The following is a 15230-nucleotide window of genomic DNA, read 5'->3' on the forward strand; positions in this document are numbered from 1 at the left end:
GAGTTCCGTTACCCAAGAAGAGAGCAAGTCAGCCATCTAGCTGGGTACATCTTCCATTGTACACTAATGCATTGAATCACATGCCCTTTTTTACCAGCTCTGAATTACCATCAATTCCCCAGTGAGTTTGGTTACCATAGTCTAGAGGGTTCCTTTGGGAATGCTGATAAAATCAGTTGAGGTTCTCAATCCACAGAGCTAAAAGCTCAAACTCTACACTGTGAATACAGACACACTGGGAGGTCGGACCAAAACAGCCTGTTGATTTCTTTCTTTTTGGCTTCTTAACTGAAACACAAAGGGTATCCTTTTTAAATGGAGGCACATGACAGTGCTGCTATAATTAGCTAGGTTGCAAATACAAGTAGCAGTTTAAATGAGTTTAAAAAGCAGTTGAGTGGTACCTGGGTGGTTCAGCCAGTTAAGTGTCTGACTCTTGATTTTGGCTCAGATCGTGTTCTCACAGTTTCTGGGATCAAGCCCTGTGTTGGGCTCTGCGCTGACAGTACAGAACCTGCTTGGAATTCTCTCTCTGCCCCTTCCCTGCTTGTGCTCTCTCTCTTTCTCTCAAAATAAATAAATAAACTTAAAAAAAAAACCTTAAAAAGCAGTTGAAGTATCAGTAAGATGAAATGCTATCATAAAACTTTAATAACTTTTTTGTTTTGGTTTGGTTTTTTGTTTTGTTTTGTTTTCATTTGGAAAGTACTTTAAATTCGTAGAAGAGTTGCAAATATAGTAGAAGGAATACTATATATCCTTTCTATCCAGAAGTACCTACTGTAATTTGTCACATTTGCTTTATCATTTCCCCCCTCCCTCTCTCTCTTTGTATATTGTTATTTCTGATCCATTTGAGAGCAAGTTGCATACACTGTGACCCTTTGCATCTAAATACTTGAGTGTAGACTCTGCACATTCTTTCTCCACTGCTGTGGCCCCTCTGGTTCCTTCTCGTCAGACATTGAGCTGGACACTTTAAAACTTAAATAACTTTTAAAATGAGTCAACATTGTTTGCAACCTCACTGCTATCACCGCCCCAAGCTGGTGGGCTTTATTTCTTCCATCAGGGGATACAAGGCCGACATGGACTGGGAGAAGGGAGAAGGAGACCCTTTTCCATACTATGTCTATGGAGCAGCCTGTTCTGAGGTTGAAATTGACTGCCTGACAGGCGCTCACAAGGTAAACCAAATATAACTTTCCTCTTGGCAAATTAAACCAACAACAACAACAAAATTATGTTGCACATTAAATAGCCCAATTTCATTATGTACTACTTGTACAATAAGAACAGCATTTTTTTTTTCAATTCCTTGGGAATATCTAGAGATCCAGGCTTATTCTGAATTTTCACTTAAAAAGAAGTAGTCAAAAGGAATTGCTCCTAACAGTGGTTGGTAGTTGCCAGAGGTGGGGGGGGGGGGGGATGAAGAGAGAAAAGGGGGTCAAAAGGCACAAACTTTCAGTTATAAAAGTCATGGGGAATAAGTACAAAATGGTGACTATAGTTAATAATACTGTATTGCATATTTGAAAGTTGCTTAGAGACTAGATCTTCAAAGTCCTCATCACAAGAAAATAAAATTTAACTATGTATGGTGGTAGAAGTTAACTAGACTTATTGTGATGGTCATTTTGATATATATACAAATATCAAATCATATTGTATACCTGAAACTAATATAATGTTGTATGTCAATTATACCTCAATAAAAAATTAATTTAATTTAAAAAAATTTTAAAGCAGTAGTCAAAAACAGAATTGTTCATGACAGCCTAAAGTGCATTGTTTTTTATTCCATTTCATACAACAAAGTTGCTTTTCAAAGTTTTTCTAAAAAAACTGGAGGTAAGATTCTGTTCCTAAAGGTCAATTTATCTAATCTGAAGGAATAGGTAATTTAATAAATTGTCTTCAGTAAATATTTGAGAGCAGATAGCACTGTGATGTTTCTCTAAAGTCAGTATCCCAAAGGTACTACTGTCCCTAACAAAAAAGATTGGGGGGGGCTGGGGAGAGGAGGTCTGAAAATAATTGTTGTGCTTGCTACTTAATTGAACGTCCTTCTGGAATCAGGGAGTCACATGTAATCAAAAGTTAACAACTTCCACCATAAAAGGTAAACCTATGAATATACCTCAGGTATCATTCTCGGAATAGAGAGATTACAGAAACCTTAAAGAGAATATAGTATATCCAAAGTATGGAAGTTGTTAGGAAATCTACAGAATGGACCAATGACACATCTAAATTCCATACACGGATTATTCCAACATCATCTTGAACCATTTTACCTGAAACTAGAAATGGTCAGTTTATGTAAAATAAGAAGGAAATTGGAAATATTGACTTGCAAATCTTATCAAAATGCCTTTTATTGCCCCATTGCTGGTAAATTTGTCCATCACTTAGATTTTATATAAATTATACAGAAAAGACGGTAAATGAAGGGATGTCTGGAGAGCACTTGCCCTCACATTCCACTCAGGTTCCTCCTTAGGATACATTATGTCCCCATTTTCATTCTAGATCATTGTGAGGAAGTAAACTCATGAAATCAGGATCATAGATTGCTTATATAATTATTTTAAAAGTATATTTCCTAATGTCTTTCACATAATGGCACACATAGATAATGATAATATTTGCCAGCACACTTTTGCAAACAAGGAAACCGTGGTGGCAGGTGACCAACCTGAAAATCCTGGCCCAGACCCCTGCAAAAGTCCAAGTGTCAGTGTCTTGACATACCTGTAACCCATTCAAGACTCCATACTCAGAGAAAAGCTGTTTTTAGAAATCAACTAGTTTTCTGATCCTCTACCCTGAAGGTGTTGTTGCCAGATTTGTTGCTAGCAAATAAAAATATAGGATGCCTGATTAAACAACAAATAAATTTCTGGTACAAATATGTTCAATGCAGAGTTGGGGACATACCTATTTTATCTGGCAATTCTATCAGAGGGCTTTGGTATAAATCCCTAAAGATAGAAATCTCATGGGGGTCTTCCAGAATTTATGGAACCAGAACAGTGAAAATTTGGTTGTCCCTATGGCTTCCTTATTACTGGTTAAGGTCCAGTCATTTTGGTATTACTTCAGTCCCTTAAAATAGCTTATTCCTTGAAGAGGCAAAATTCTTTTAATTAAAGGGAAATCAGAGAAATTAAATGACAGGCCTACTGCTGCCAGTTATTTGTGGTTGCTGAATCCAAACACCTACCAGTCACAGGCCCACCCTGAAGTGTGTCCAACGTCCTGCCCTAGCTGTTGAGAATGAACATAGGAGGTTGTCTGAGAGGTCAACATTTGAATCAAAAGAGAGCTGCTGATCCAAAAAGCTAGATAGAAGGTAGCCCAGCTAGTGTGCCTCAACGGAGAATGATGATATTGTCAGAACAAGCATGGGATGTGAGGGCAGAAGGAAAGCCCAAAGGTATTCCTGGTTAAACCACAGGCACCTAGGGGTTTTCTGTGGCTCCTTAACAACCTATCTACACATGCTTGTTCCAAAACATAAGGGCCAAATCATTGTGATGTTTCTCATCCAATTCTCATCCGTTCTTATCCAACGAAGTGGATAAGCAAAGTCAAAGATATTCTCAACATTTTCCCATAATATGGTCCAATATCTTTCAAATCTCTAATTTCAAACATGCCACTATGGCTACATGATTTCTTCAGTAAAATGGCAATCATCTACCTCAGGGCACCTGGGTGGCTCAATCAGTTAAGCATCTGACTCTTGATTTCAGCTCAGGTCATCATCTCACTGTGAGTTCAAGCCCTGGGTTGGGCTCTGCACTGATCACATGGAGTCTTCTTGGGATTCTGTCTCCCCCTCTCTCTCTGTCTCTCAAAAATAAACTTTAAAAAAAAACTATCTACATCAAATCATCATGAGGACTAGATGAGCTCATGAATTGTATAAGGACAACAAATCCAGGGGCGCCTGGGTGGCTCAGTCGGTTGAGCGTCCGACTTCAGCTCAGATTATGATCTTGCGGTCTGTGAGTTTGAGCCCCGCATCAGGCTCTGTGCTGACAGCTCAGAGCCTGGAGCCTATTTCAGATTCTGTGTCTCCCTCTCTCTCTGCCCCTCCCCCACTCATGCTCTGTCTCTCTCTCTCTGTCAAAAATAAATAAACATTAAAAAAAAAAAAAAAGAACAACAAATCCAGGTTTAGAATCAGAAGAACAACCAGGCTCAATTATTTACTAAGTGACACTCAAAGGCACTAACATACCATGGACTTTGGAGTCACTGAAGAGAGGTCAAAATCAGGGGTGCCTGGGTGGCTCAGTCGGTTAAGCGTCCAACTTCAGCTCAGGTCATGATCTCACAGTCCGTGAGTTTGAGCCCTTTGTCGGGCTCTGTGCTGACCACTCAGAGGCTGGAGCCTGCTTGGGATTCTGTGTCTCCCTCTCTCTCTGCCCCTCCCCTGCTCATGCTCTGTCTCTCTCGGTCTCAAAAATAAATAAAAACATTTAAAAAAATTAAAGAAAGAAGTTTGACATAAAAAAAAGAGAAGTCAAAATAGAAAGATCTTCTGGGGTCATTGCCAGTCGTAGCACTAAAATTGAAGAATTTGGCAGATTTCTTACCACCTCTAATATTAATGAGGTTCAGTGCAGTGTTAATTAACCAATAGGAGTTCTGGATACCATTTAAATAAACCTTCATATAATATTTTTAAGTTGTTATGATGAGGTAATTTTAATTTTTGGCAGAAAATCAGAACAGACATCATCATGGATGCATGTTGCAGCCTAAATCCTGCCATTGATATTGGGCAGGTAGGTACTGGCCCACTTAGATAGCTGCCACTTCCTGAAAGCCACTGTGGGGTAGGTAAAGGCCTTCTAAGAAACATATAGTATCACAGAGCTTGACATTTTCCCCTTTCAGGTTGAAGGTTCCTTTATTCAGGGAATGGGCCTTTATACCACTGAAGAGCTAAAATATTCCCCAGAAGGTGTTCTGTACTCTCGAGGCCCAGATGAATATAAAATTCCAACCATCACTGACGTCCCAGAGGAGTTCAATGTCTCCTTGTTGCCATCATCACAAACCCCATTAACCATCTATTCATCCAAGGTAAGCACCCAAACCTACTACTATGCAATGCAGGTAGCATGGTAAATGAAGCAGGTGGAAAAAATAAAGAATACATGTCAACCTGTATCAGAACCAAATCATAATAGACTGTTAGAATTTGGAGGTGAATCACCTAGAGAAAAGTGAGATTCAGAGAGGATAAATGATCTCTGTCCAATGGCCATCCTCGGCTAGAGATTTTATTTATTAATATCCTCTTTCACTGGAAACTCTAAATTTCCAGGTGAAAAGCTCTGATTTGATGGAATATTTTCACTTAAGAAACTTAAGACTACTCAAGCAACAACAGATGTTGGCGAGGATACAGAGAAAGAGGATCTCTTTTGCATTGTTGGTGGGAATTCAAGGTGGTGCAGCCACTCTGGAAAACAGTATGAAGGTTCCTCAAAAAACTAAAAATAGAACTACCCTATGACCGAGGAATTGCACTAGTAGGCATTTATCCAAGGGATACAGGTGTGCTATTTTGAAGGGACACATGCACCCCCATGTTTATAGCAGCAGTATCAACAATAGCCAAAGTATGGAAAGAGCCCAAATGTCCATCGATGGATGAATGGATAAAGAAAATGTGGCATATATATATATATATATATATATATATACACAGTGGAGTATTACTCGGCAATCAAAAAGAATGAAATCTTGCTATTTGCAACTACATGATTGGAAATGGAGGTATTATGCTAAGTGAAATTAGTCAGAGAAAGACAAAAATCATATGACTTCACTCATATGAGGACTTTAAGAGACAAAACAGATGAGCATAAGGGAAGGGAAACAAAAATAATATAAAAACAGGGAGGAGGACAAAACAGAAGAGACTCAAAAATATGGAGAACAAACTGAGGGTTACGGGAGGGGTTGTGGGAGGGGGGATGGGCTAAATGGGTAAGGGGCACTAGGGAATCTACTCTTGAAATCGTTGTACTATATGCTAACTAATTTGGATGTAAATTTAAAAAAAAATAAAAAATAAAACAACTTAAAATTAAAAAGAAAAGCAACCTCAACTGAAAAAAAAAAAAAGAAAAGAAACTTAACTAAAATCTTAGGAAGCATGGCGGCATGGGAAGAATCCTGGACTGAGGTCTCAGTGGAGCTGAGTTTTCACCCCAGCCTCACCAGCTCCCTATGATGGTAGACAAATCACTCCCCTCTTGGGAGCTCAGGGTCCTCATCCATACGCAGAAATGGATACAGGACAGTGGTTTCAAATGGTCCCCAGGATACATTTGACAATGTCTGGAGATGGACCAGCATCTGGAGGGAGGAGATGTCACTGCTCTGGGTAGAGAGGCCAGAGATGCCGCTAAACAGCCTTCAATGTACAAGACAGCCCCCACAACAAAGAATTATCTGGCCCAAAATGTCAATAGTGTCAGGAACCAAAGACACGAACCCTTAGTAACTGCTAAAGTCGTGGAACTGCAAATCAAAATAAAGGTCAGCATTTATTTGCACTGCTGTATGCAGATTACATGAAAATCATCTCAGAGTAGAAATTTCCTTTAGGTTTGAGATGTATTGTCAAAATTTTCTTTCAGGGTGTCTGGGTGGCTCAGTCTATTGAGCTACTGACTTCGGCTCAGGTCATGATCTAACAGTTCAGTTTGTGGGTTCGAGTCCTCCACTGGGCTCTATGTTAACAGCTCAGAGCCTAGAGCCTGGTTTGGATTCTGTGTCTCCCTCTCTCTGACCCTCCCCAACTCACACTCTGTCTCTCTCTCTCTTTCTGTCTCTCAAAAATAAATAAACATTAAAAAAAAATTTTTTTTTAATTTTCTTTCAAGTCTTTTAGGAAACTTACTAGGGGTGACAAATTGATATAAGAGAAAACGAGTCCACATATATCTGCTGGAATTTTATCATTTCCAAACTGGAGCCCACTTTCATCCCAGGAACTTCCTCTAGTGTGTGATGATGACACTTGGGTGGGGGGGTGCATGTTTGAAAGGAAGGGCAATCAGCAGCACCCTTGGATTCTCATCAGGCTGGAAATCACTCAAAGAGGAAAAGGCAAAAGGAAGCTCAGAGCCCACAGAGAGCAGCTTTCAGATCCTAAGAGCAATAGGACAGGCAGGACACTTGAGTCCTGTGGTTGTGGCCAGCCACTCTTACACAGACCCTCAGGAAAATCAGGGGTTTACAGGGGCCCTATGGAAGGTGCTGTGTAATAACAGGGACCTACCAAGTACCGCTGGGTGCTTTTGCACTTGCTGAACTTCACAGCACCCTGTAAGGTAGATACCATTGCCTAAATTTCACCAATAAAGAAACAGAGGCTGGAGAGAGAATCTCACCCAGAAAAACAGAGGGAGTAAGGGCCAGGATTCAAACTTAATATCTAGGGCTGCAGACTGGAGGGCCACTGACTGAATCTAGGCTGCAGATGTGTTTTCTGTGACCTACAGTGCTTTTAAGTATCAGGGAATTGTACATTAAAATAAGAACATCTAAATTCTCTTGAAAAATTGGATGATCTGGTAATTTTGGCTACATTCTTAGAAGGCATAAATTAGCTAGAACTGAAAAACAGCTGCCCCTTGAGACAGGACCTGGGGGTATCTCTACTTCACCATGATTCCCGCTTTTCCTTACTGTCCTTCAACTACTCACAGTACCCCCTTTATATTACCTGACTATTCCTTGTGGATGATAGGCTTTCAACCCTTTATCTGGTACCAAAGTCTATACTCATTCTTATAGAGTACCCTATCCTCCCTGATTCTGCAGACATAATGAGGCATTTTTTCTCTCTGCTCATGACATTGGCTATTTATTGTGCTTCCCTAAATAGGGTAACCCCCCCCTTCCTGTAGACACGTTCCTTTCCTATAGAACAAATATTCAACCTAGACAGTATTACAGATATGGGAAGCTCAGGTGATACTGGGATTTTTAAGAGTATTCAAGTTTCATTCAGTCAATAAATCAGTGAACAAACATTTATTGAGAATTATTGTGAGTGAGACACTTGCTCAGAGTTGGGGACACAATGGAGAATAAAGATCTGGGCCCTGAAATATAGTTTGTAATCTACTATAGAAGGTTCTAAAACAAATGTGCTTTCTTGCAGGGCCTGGGGGAGTCCGGGATGTTCTTGGGGTCATCTGTGTTCTTTGCCATCACTGATGCTGTGGCTGCAGCATGCAAAGAAAGAGACATAGTCGAGGACTTCATAGTGAAGAGTCCAGCAACCCCGGAACAAGTTCGAATGGCCTGTGCAGATCGGTTCACAGAGATGGTAAGGAATTATTGTTTACTTTCCTAAAAGGTGATTTTTCTATCTCTTGCTTCTTAGACCAGTAAGGTAAAAATTCATAACCTAATCTGATCAAATTATAAGGTCAAATTATAAAATATAAGATGATAGGGGCACCTCAGGTGGCTCAGTAGGTTGGGCATCCCACTTCATCTCAGGTCATGATCTCACTGCTCATGAGTTCGAGCCCCGTGTCGGGCTCTATGCTGACACCTCAGAGCCTGAAGCCTGCTTCAGATTCTGTCTCTGTCTCTCTGCCCTACCTCTATTCGTGCTCTGTCTCTCTCTCTCTGTCTCTCTCTCAAATATAAATAAAAAACATTAAAAATTTTTTTAATAAAATATAAGATGATAAAAAGAAATCACACAAATACCTTTTGTATATGTAGCAATTTAAAAATTTTAAAAAGCACATCCCTATCTGTTATTTAATTTGATTTTCTCAGCAATCCTGAAGTAGAGTAATTTATCATGCTTTAGAAACTAATAGCTGGGCACCAGATGGCTCAGTTGGTTAAGCATCAGACTCTTGATTTTGGCTTAGGTCACAATCTCATGCTTCATTGGATTGAGCCCCACATCAGGCTCTGCACTGACAGCATGGAGCCTTCTTGGGATTCTCTCTCTCCCTCTCTCTCTGCTTCTTCCCTGCTCTCTCTCTGTCTCAAAAATAAAATAAATATAAGAAAAGAATTATTAAAAAAGAAAACAAAACAAAAACTAATAGCTAAATATTAAACAACTAATGATTTCATCAAGCTGTTATATTTCCTCCCTCTATCCTATCTAATCTATCCTACTCTTCAAGAAAACTAAACATAAAAATAAGCCATGTGTCATGTAGCTATATTTGATAACACACTCTCCATGCTCCCTATACAAACACAGGGTACACAGTCTAGCTTTCATTTAGAAATAACATGATCTTGGAGCATCTGAGTGCCAACTGAGTGGCTCAGTTGGTTAAGCATCTAACTCTTGATTTCAGCTCAGGTCATGATCTCACAGTTTGTGAGATCAAGTCCCACATCCATGCTGGCAGCACAGAGCCTGCTTGAGATTCTCTCTCTCTCTCTCTCTCTCTCTCTCTCTCTCTCTCTCAATAAATAAATAAATAAATAAATAAATAAACAAACATTAAAAGAAAATGAAAAGAAATAACAGCGGCTGCTTTTCCACTTCATTCCATTTTATAACAATGCCACCCAGCCCAGGAGAGGGAAGACTGGGGAGCTACCTGCTAGATCTACCTGCTGCAAGGCCAGCCTGCTGAATGTTGCAGCTACGCAACCCCAGTGAGGTCACTGAGTCCACCTTGCCCATCTCCTCATATCATCCTAATATAAATAGTAACAGTAGTTGGCATTGATTGGGCACCATACTAAATATTTCACATTAGTGAAATATCTCATTAGTCAAACTCTATCAGGTAACTAGTATTATTTTTTTCATTTTACTATTGGGGAAACTGAGGTATGGTCATTTGCCCAAGGTCAAGATTCAAACCCAGACTGTCTTGCTCCAGCATAGTATATTGCTTCTTAGAGAGAAAAGAACTGATTCTCTACCTCTTAAAAGAAATTTGTATTTTTTCATATCTATATTAAAGGAAGCCCAAGGGCACCTGGGTGGCTCAGTCAGTTGGGCGTCGGACTTTGGCTCAGGTCATGATCTCGCGGTTCCTGAGTTTGAGCCCCACATCGGGCTCTGTGCTGACAGCTCGGGGCTTAGAGCCTGCTTCCAATTCTGTGTCTCCACCTCTCTCTGCCTCTCCCCCGCCCCCCCCCCACTCTCTCTCTCTCTCTCAAAAATAAATAAAAACATTAAAAGATATATTTTTTTAAAAAAAGAAGCTCAAATACTTAACTGACCTCTTCAAAATATCCAGCCATAGAATGAAAGAATAACATGACCCAGGACTTGGGAATATTGCTTAAAAATAAGTGTCATAGGCATGTTTGGCTGGCTCAGTCAGAAGAGCATGCAACTCTTGATCTTGGGGTCATGAGTTCAAGCCCTATATTGGGTGTAGAGATTAAACAATACAACTTAAAAGAAAAATACAAGTGTCATAATTACTCATTTCCTTCCCCTAAATGATCTATTCCTCTTCCGATCCCCAAGGCTGACTCAACATTTCTCCTATTCCAATAATACCCACCACACTGTATTTCTCTCCAAGTGTCCCAGCAACAGCTCTGCCCCTCAGGCTGCCCCTCACCTGACTGCACTATCCACAGAAGGGTTGTAGTCACCCACCTCTGGCCAGTCCTGCTCAGAGGGGCAGGGCCAGGAAACCAGCACTCCTCCACTGCTAGGAACACCTTCTCTGGGTGGATTTGGAACTGGAGGGTCAAGTCCGCCCCTCCGGACAACAGCAGTGGTCACGTGGTAACTGCAGAATCACGTGATCTCGACACCAATCCTTCTGCTTTCAACCTTTCAAAAAAATGTTCTCAATCGTATTTTACAGTAATAAATATCCTTTCCCAAAATGGGCCATTTTAGTGAAACTAAAAACTCGGAGCAGCAATTCTACTCTTCCTTTCTTGCCCACATTTAATATTTTTCTGTCTTCAAAATGGCCTGGCTCCCAGAAAATGAATTCCTTCATTTCCAAGGCTTTAGGCCATTTTTAATAGTTGGGTTATCTGGCAAAGTCACTCTGTTATATGCAATGGTAAAGAAGTGAATGACTCTGATTTCATTCACCATTTGGGACCCCACCTGCCAGCTACCTTGTTCATGGCATGAGTCCAGGTTTTTCTCCCAAGTCTGATTTTTTTGGTAACAGTAATTTAATATATATATTCGTGGATATAAATCATCGAATAATTTGTATACCCATCAATCAAATGCTCAGGGTCAATGTGAGAGTAACCTCACATTTTCTAAAATACATCTAAATAGCACCACATGTTATAATCTATGTTTGATATTATAAACCTCATTTTTAAACATGTATTATTTTTTATCTTCACAAAAGTAACACATGTCCATTATGGAAAAATAAGAAAATGTTGAAAGTGTAAGATCAAAGTTAAAATCAGCCATATAACCCTACTAATCAGAAATAACCATAAAAATTTTGGTATTTATATATACATACACACACACTTATAACCATCTTTTAATTTGTAATTATTTGTATGTACAATTTACCTTGTTTACATACTTATTTTCCAAAATTGAGATATCCCTGACATTAATATTTGAAAAGGTTTGAACCGTATAATTGGGAGTGACTTCATAATGAGTGACTTCAAATTCTTGACAAGACTTCAGGGATTCAAGAGTTTCTCTGTTCAGGGCACCTGGGTGGCTCAGTCAGTTAAGCGTCCAACTCTTGATTTCGGCTCAGATCATGATCTAATAGGTTCTGAGCTCCAGCTGATAGCTGATTGAGCCCTGGGACAAGGTCTATGCTGGCAACATGGAGCCTGCTTGGTATTCTCTCTCTCCCTCTCTCTGCCCCTCCCCCGCTCACACTGTCTCTGTCTCCCTCAAAATAAATAAATAAATAAAACTTAAAAAAAAAAAACTTTCTCCATTCTCACCTCCAAACCCCCTCCCTTCAGCTGTACACCAACAGAAAAAGAATAACCAAAAGCCAGCCTTGAGTGGGGCCTCCCAAGGGAAGCAGAGAGGAGGAAGTCCTGACTCTTGGTGTAACAAAGAGGACCAGAAACACATAAAATATAGATTCATCTGCTACTTCCTGTCACAGGAAATGGCAATACTCCTCTATCTGTATTGTACCACAAAGCAGGTACCAGACATTGTTCTGGGTGCTGGGAATTCAGAAGTGAATGAAACAGAGGGCAGTCTCTACATTTGTGGAGCTTACTTGCTAGAGACCCTAAGTCCACCTCACATCTCTCCAGCCTAGGTCAAAGCAGCTTCATTGCTGACTTCACAGTACCCAGTGCAGCCAAAAATTTGTGTTGTGACAAATATGATCATGTCACTCTAGCATATACACAGGTAAAAAGGTTCCCATTGCTCTTAGGATAAAGATATAACTTTTTAACTTGCCCCGCCAAGCCTACAAACCTGCAAATTCCCCTATGGCTGGCCTCACCCACTTCTCCAGCTATGCATGGCACCCTACCCTGCCTTCTCTCTCCACACTTGCCATCTTCTGTCTGTTCCTCATATCAAGGACAGAGGCTTCCACCAAGCTCTCTCCTCTGCTTGAAACCATCTTCTTCCTTTTCCTCACCTGGCTAATCCCTACTTACCTTTCATATTTTAATCAAATTCAAGAAATTAATTCAATACTTTCCTTTTTGCATATTTTGAGGTACCAGGAGTATACTGGTGAATGAGATTCACTGGTATCTGCTCTCAAGTTGTTTATGGTGTAGCAGGGGAGGAAGACAAACAACTACTATGAATTATAAGTACTTAGCTGACTCTGGATGATGCCTGTTCATCAATAGAACAAAACTTTACTAATTTAGCCTTAACCTTTTCTTAAAGTCAAAGAGGTCAAATTTGGCCCCAGCTCTGATCATTCATCATGCAATCATTCATTCATTTTTCCATGCACCAGACACTGCTGGGGAACTAAAGAAACAGTGAGCCAGTCAATCTCTGCCCACATGGAGCTCACATTCACACAATACAATCTCAGGTGGTGAGAAATACTCTGAAGCAAAATAGAAAAATAGGGGGCTATAATGTGATGGAAAGATTATTTTAGATTATTTTTGATGGTCTATTAGAGACCATATTAGAGATGGTCTCTAGGACATTGACCTTTGAGCTGAGGAAGGAGCAAGCATAAAGCTGGTAATGGTATGTTCCAGACAGAGAATAGTTAGTGCAAAGGCCCTGTGGCAGTTTCATTAGATTCAAAGTAAAATGGGACCAAGTAGCCCTCAAAAATGGCCTTACCGGGGCGCCTGGGTGGCTCAGTCAGTTAAGCGGCTGACTTCGGCTCAGGTCATGATCTCTCGGTCCGTGAGCTCGAGCCCCGCGTTGGGCTCTGTGCTGACCACTCAGAGCCTGGAGCCTGTTTCAGATTCTGTGTCTCCCTCTCTTTCTGATCCTCCCTCGTCCATGCTCTGTCTCTCTCTGTCTCAAAAATAAATAAAAGTTAAAAAAAAAAAAAATGGCCTTACCTTGGGGGCGCCTGGGTGGCTCAGTCAGTTAAGTGTACAACTCTTGATTTTGGCTCAGGTCATGATTTCACAGGCTCTGTGAAGGGCTCCTGAGAAGGAGCCCTGCATCAGGCTCTGTGCTGACAGTGTGGAGATTGCTTGGGATTTTCTCTCCTGTTCTCTCTTCCCCACCCCCACTTGCGCTTGTGTTCTTTCCCTCTCTCTCTCAAAATAAATAAACATAAAAAAAATTTTTTTAATGGCCTTACCTTGTAAGTCTCTGATATTGGTAGAAAAAACTTGTAACTAACAGGCTGTTTGTTGTTCTTTCTGGCATAGAGATAACAAATAAAAACTTGTGGCCATACCACTTATCTTCACATCAGGAGGGTGAAACCTGAATGATCTTTGTTCCAGCTTCCCTGGCATCTAGCTTCTATCACAATCCAAGTCTCCATCTTCAGTTCTTTAGAAATTATGATTTATTCACACAATAAGCCTCCTAAAGTTCTCATAGCCTGGCTCCTCACACAGACCAGTCTCTTTAAAGCATCTTGAAACAAATCTGAGCCTGTATCAGATTTACCTTGAAACAAACTACAACATGCTATTTTAACTGAAATACAGTCAATCCTTGAACCACATAGGTTTGAACTGTGCAGATTCACTTATACCCAGATTTATTACAGTACAGCATGGTAAATGTATTTTCTCTTCCTTAAGATATTTTTTTTTAAAGTAGGCTTCCATGCCCAGTGTGGAGCCCATTGTGGGGCTCAAACTCACGACCCTAGATCAAGACCTGAGCTGAGATCAAGAGTCCAACACTTAACCAACTGAGCCACACAGGTGTCCCCTTAAGATTTTCTTATAACATTTTCTCTTCTTTATCTTACTTTATAATAAGAATACAGTATATGATACATATGTGCTAATCAGCTATGTTACAATAACATAGTTCGTTTCAGTAAACAGTAGGCTAGTAGTACTTAAGCTTTTGGTAGTCAAAATTATAAGTGGATTTTCAATTTCACGGAGGGTTGCCACCCCTACCCCCATGTTGTTCAAGGATCAACTGCATAGGGGCGCCTGGGTGGTTCAATCAGTTAAGCATTCCACTTCTGCTCAGGTCATGATCTCACAGTCCACTGAGTTTGAGCCCCACATCGGGCTCTGTGCTGACAGCTCAGAGCATGGAGCCTGCTTCGGATTCTGTGTTTCCCTCTCTTCTCTCCCCTACTCATGCTTTGTCTCTCTCTCTCTCTCTCTCTTAAAATAAACATTAAAAAAAATTTTTAAAGGGTGAGCTGTATATAATGATTCACACTGGCATATAACACTGTACTATGCAAAAAAACAAAAACAAACATTTTTTGAGAAACAGATAATTAACACCCTTAGTATTTGGCCTTTGAATACTGTTGTCAAAACACAATTTGCTCTGACAAGTCGGAAGGTGAGAGGTTCAGAATTTCTGTGTACTAGAACATGCACTGGAGAGTCTAAAACCTCCTCTTTTAATAACCTCCTTATAACCATAAGGTAAATAACAGCCTGCCTATAACTATTTCTTAAACAGAAATGATGGTCAAACCCTCAGTACTTTTCCTTTGGAATTAAATAAAATAACGCATGTAAAAATATTATGTAAATATAAGTCACTCTGTAAATATTAAAGTGAAGTTTCCACCAAATACCCATAACTATTAATCACTTTCTTCAAAATATGCCTCTCC

The 15230-nt window shown here is 40.1% G+C and overlaps 1 protein-coding gene across 2 annotated transcripts in view; it reads left to right on the top strand.

The window, feature by feature from the left end:
• Positions 1–15230, top strand: part of LOC106979979 (aldehyde oxidase 2) — an 88738-nt gene that overhangs the window by 63999 nt on the left and 9509 nt on the right. Inside the window, exons 31-34 of one of the 2 annotated variants that reach the window (XM_053215536.1) lie at positions 1073–1187; positions 4737–4802; positions 4915–5103; positions 8204–8371. In XM_053215536.1, coding sequence (XP_053071511.1) covers positions 1073–1187; positions 4737–4802; positions 4915–5103; positions 8204–8371 — 538 coding nt within the window. The remainder of the gene's footprint in view (positions 1–1072; positions 1188–4736; positions 4803–4914; positions 5104–8203; positions 8372–15230) is intronic. The other variant, XM_053215537.1, reaches the window with a different exon arrangement.

This window comes from Acinonyx jubatus, chromosome C1, assembly GCF_027475565.1.
Source record: "Acinonyx jubatus isolate Ajub_Pintada_27869175 chromosome C1, VMU_Ajub_asm_v1.0, whole genome shotgun sequence".
Lineage (NCBI taxonomy): Eukaryota > Metazoa > Chordata > Mammalia > Carnivora > Felidae > Acinonyx > Acinonyx jubatus.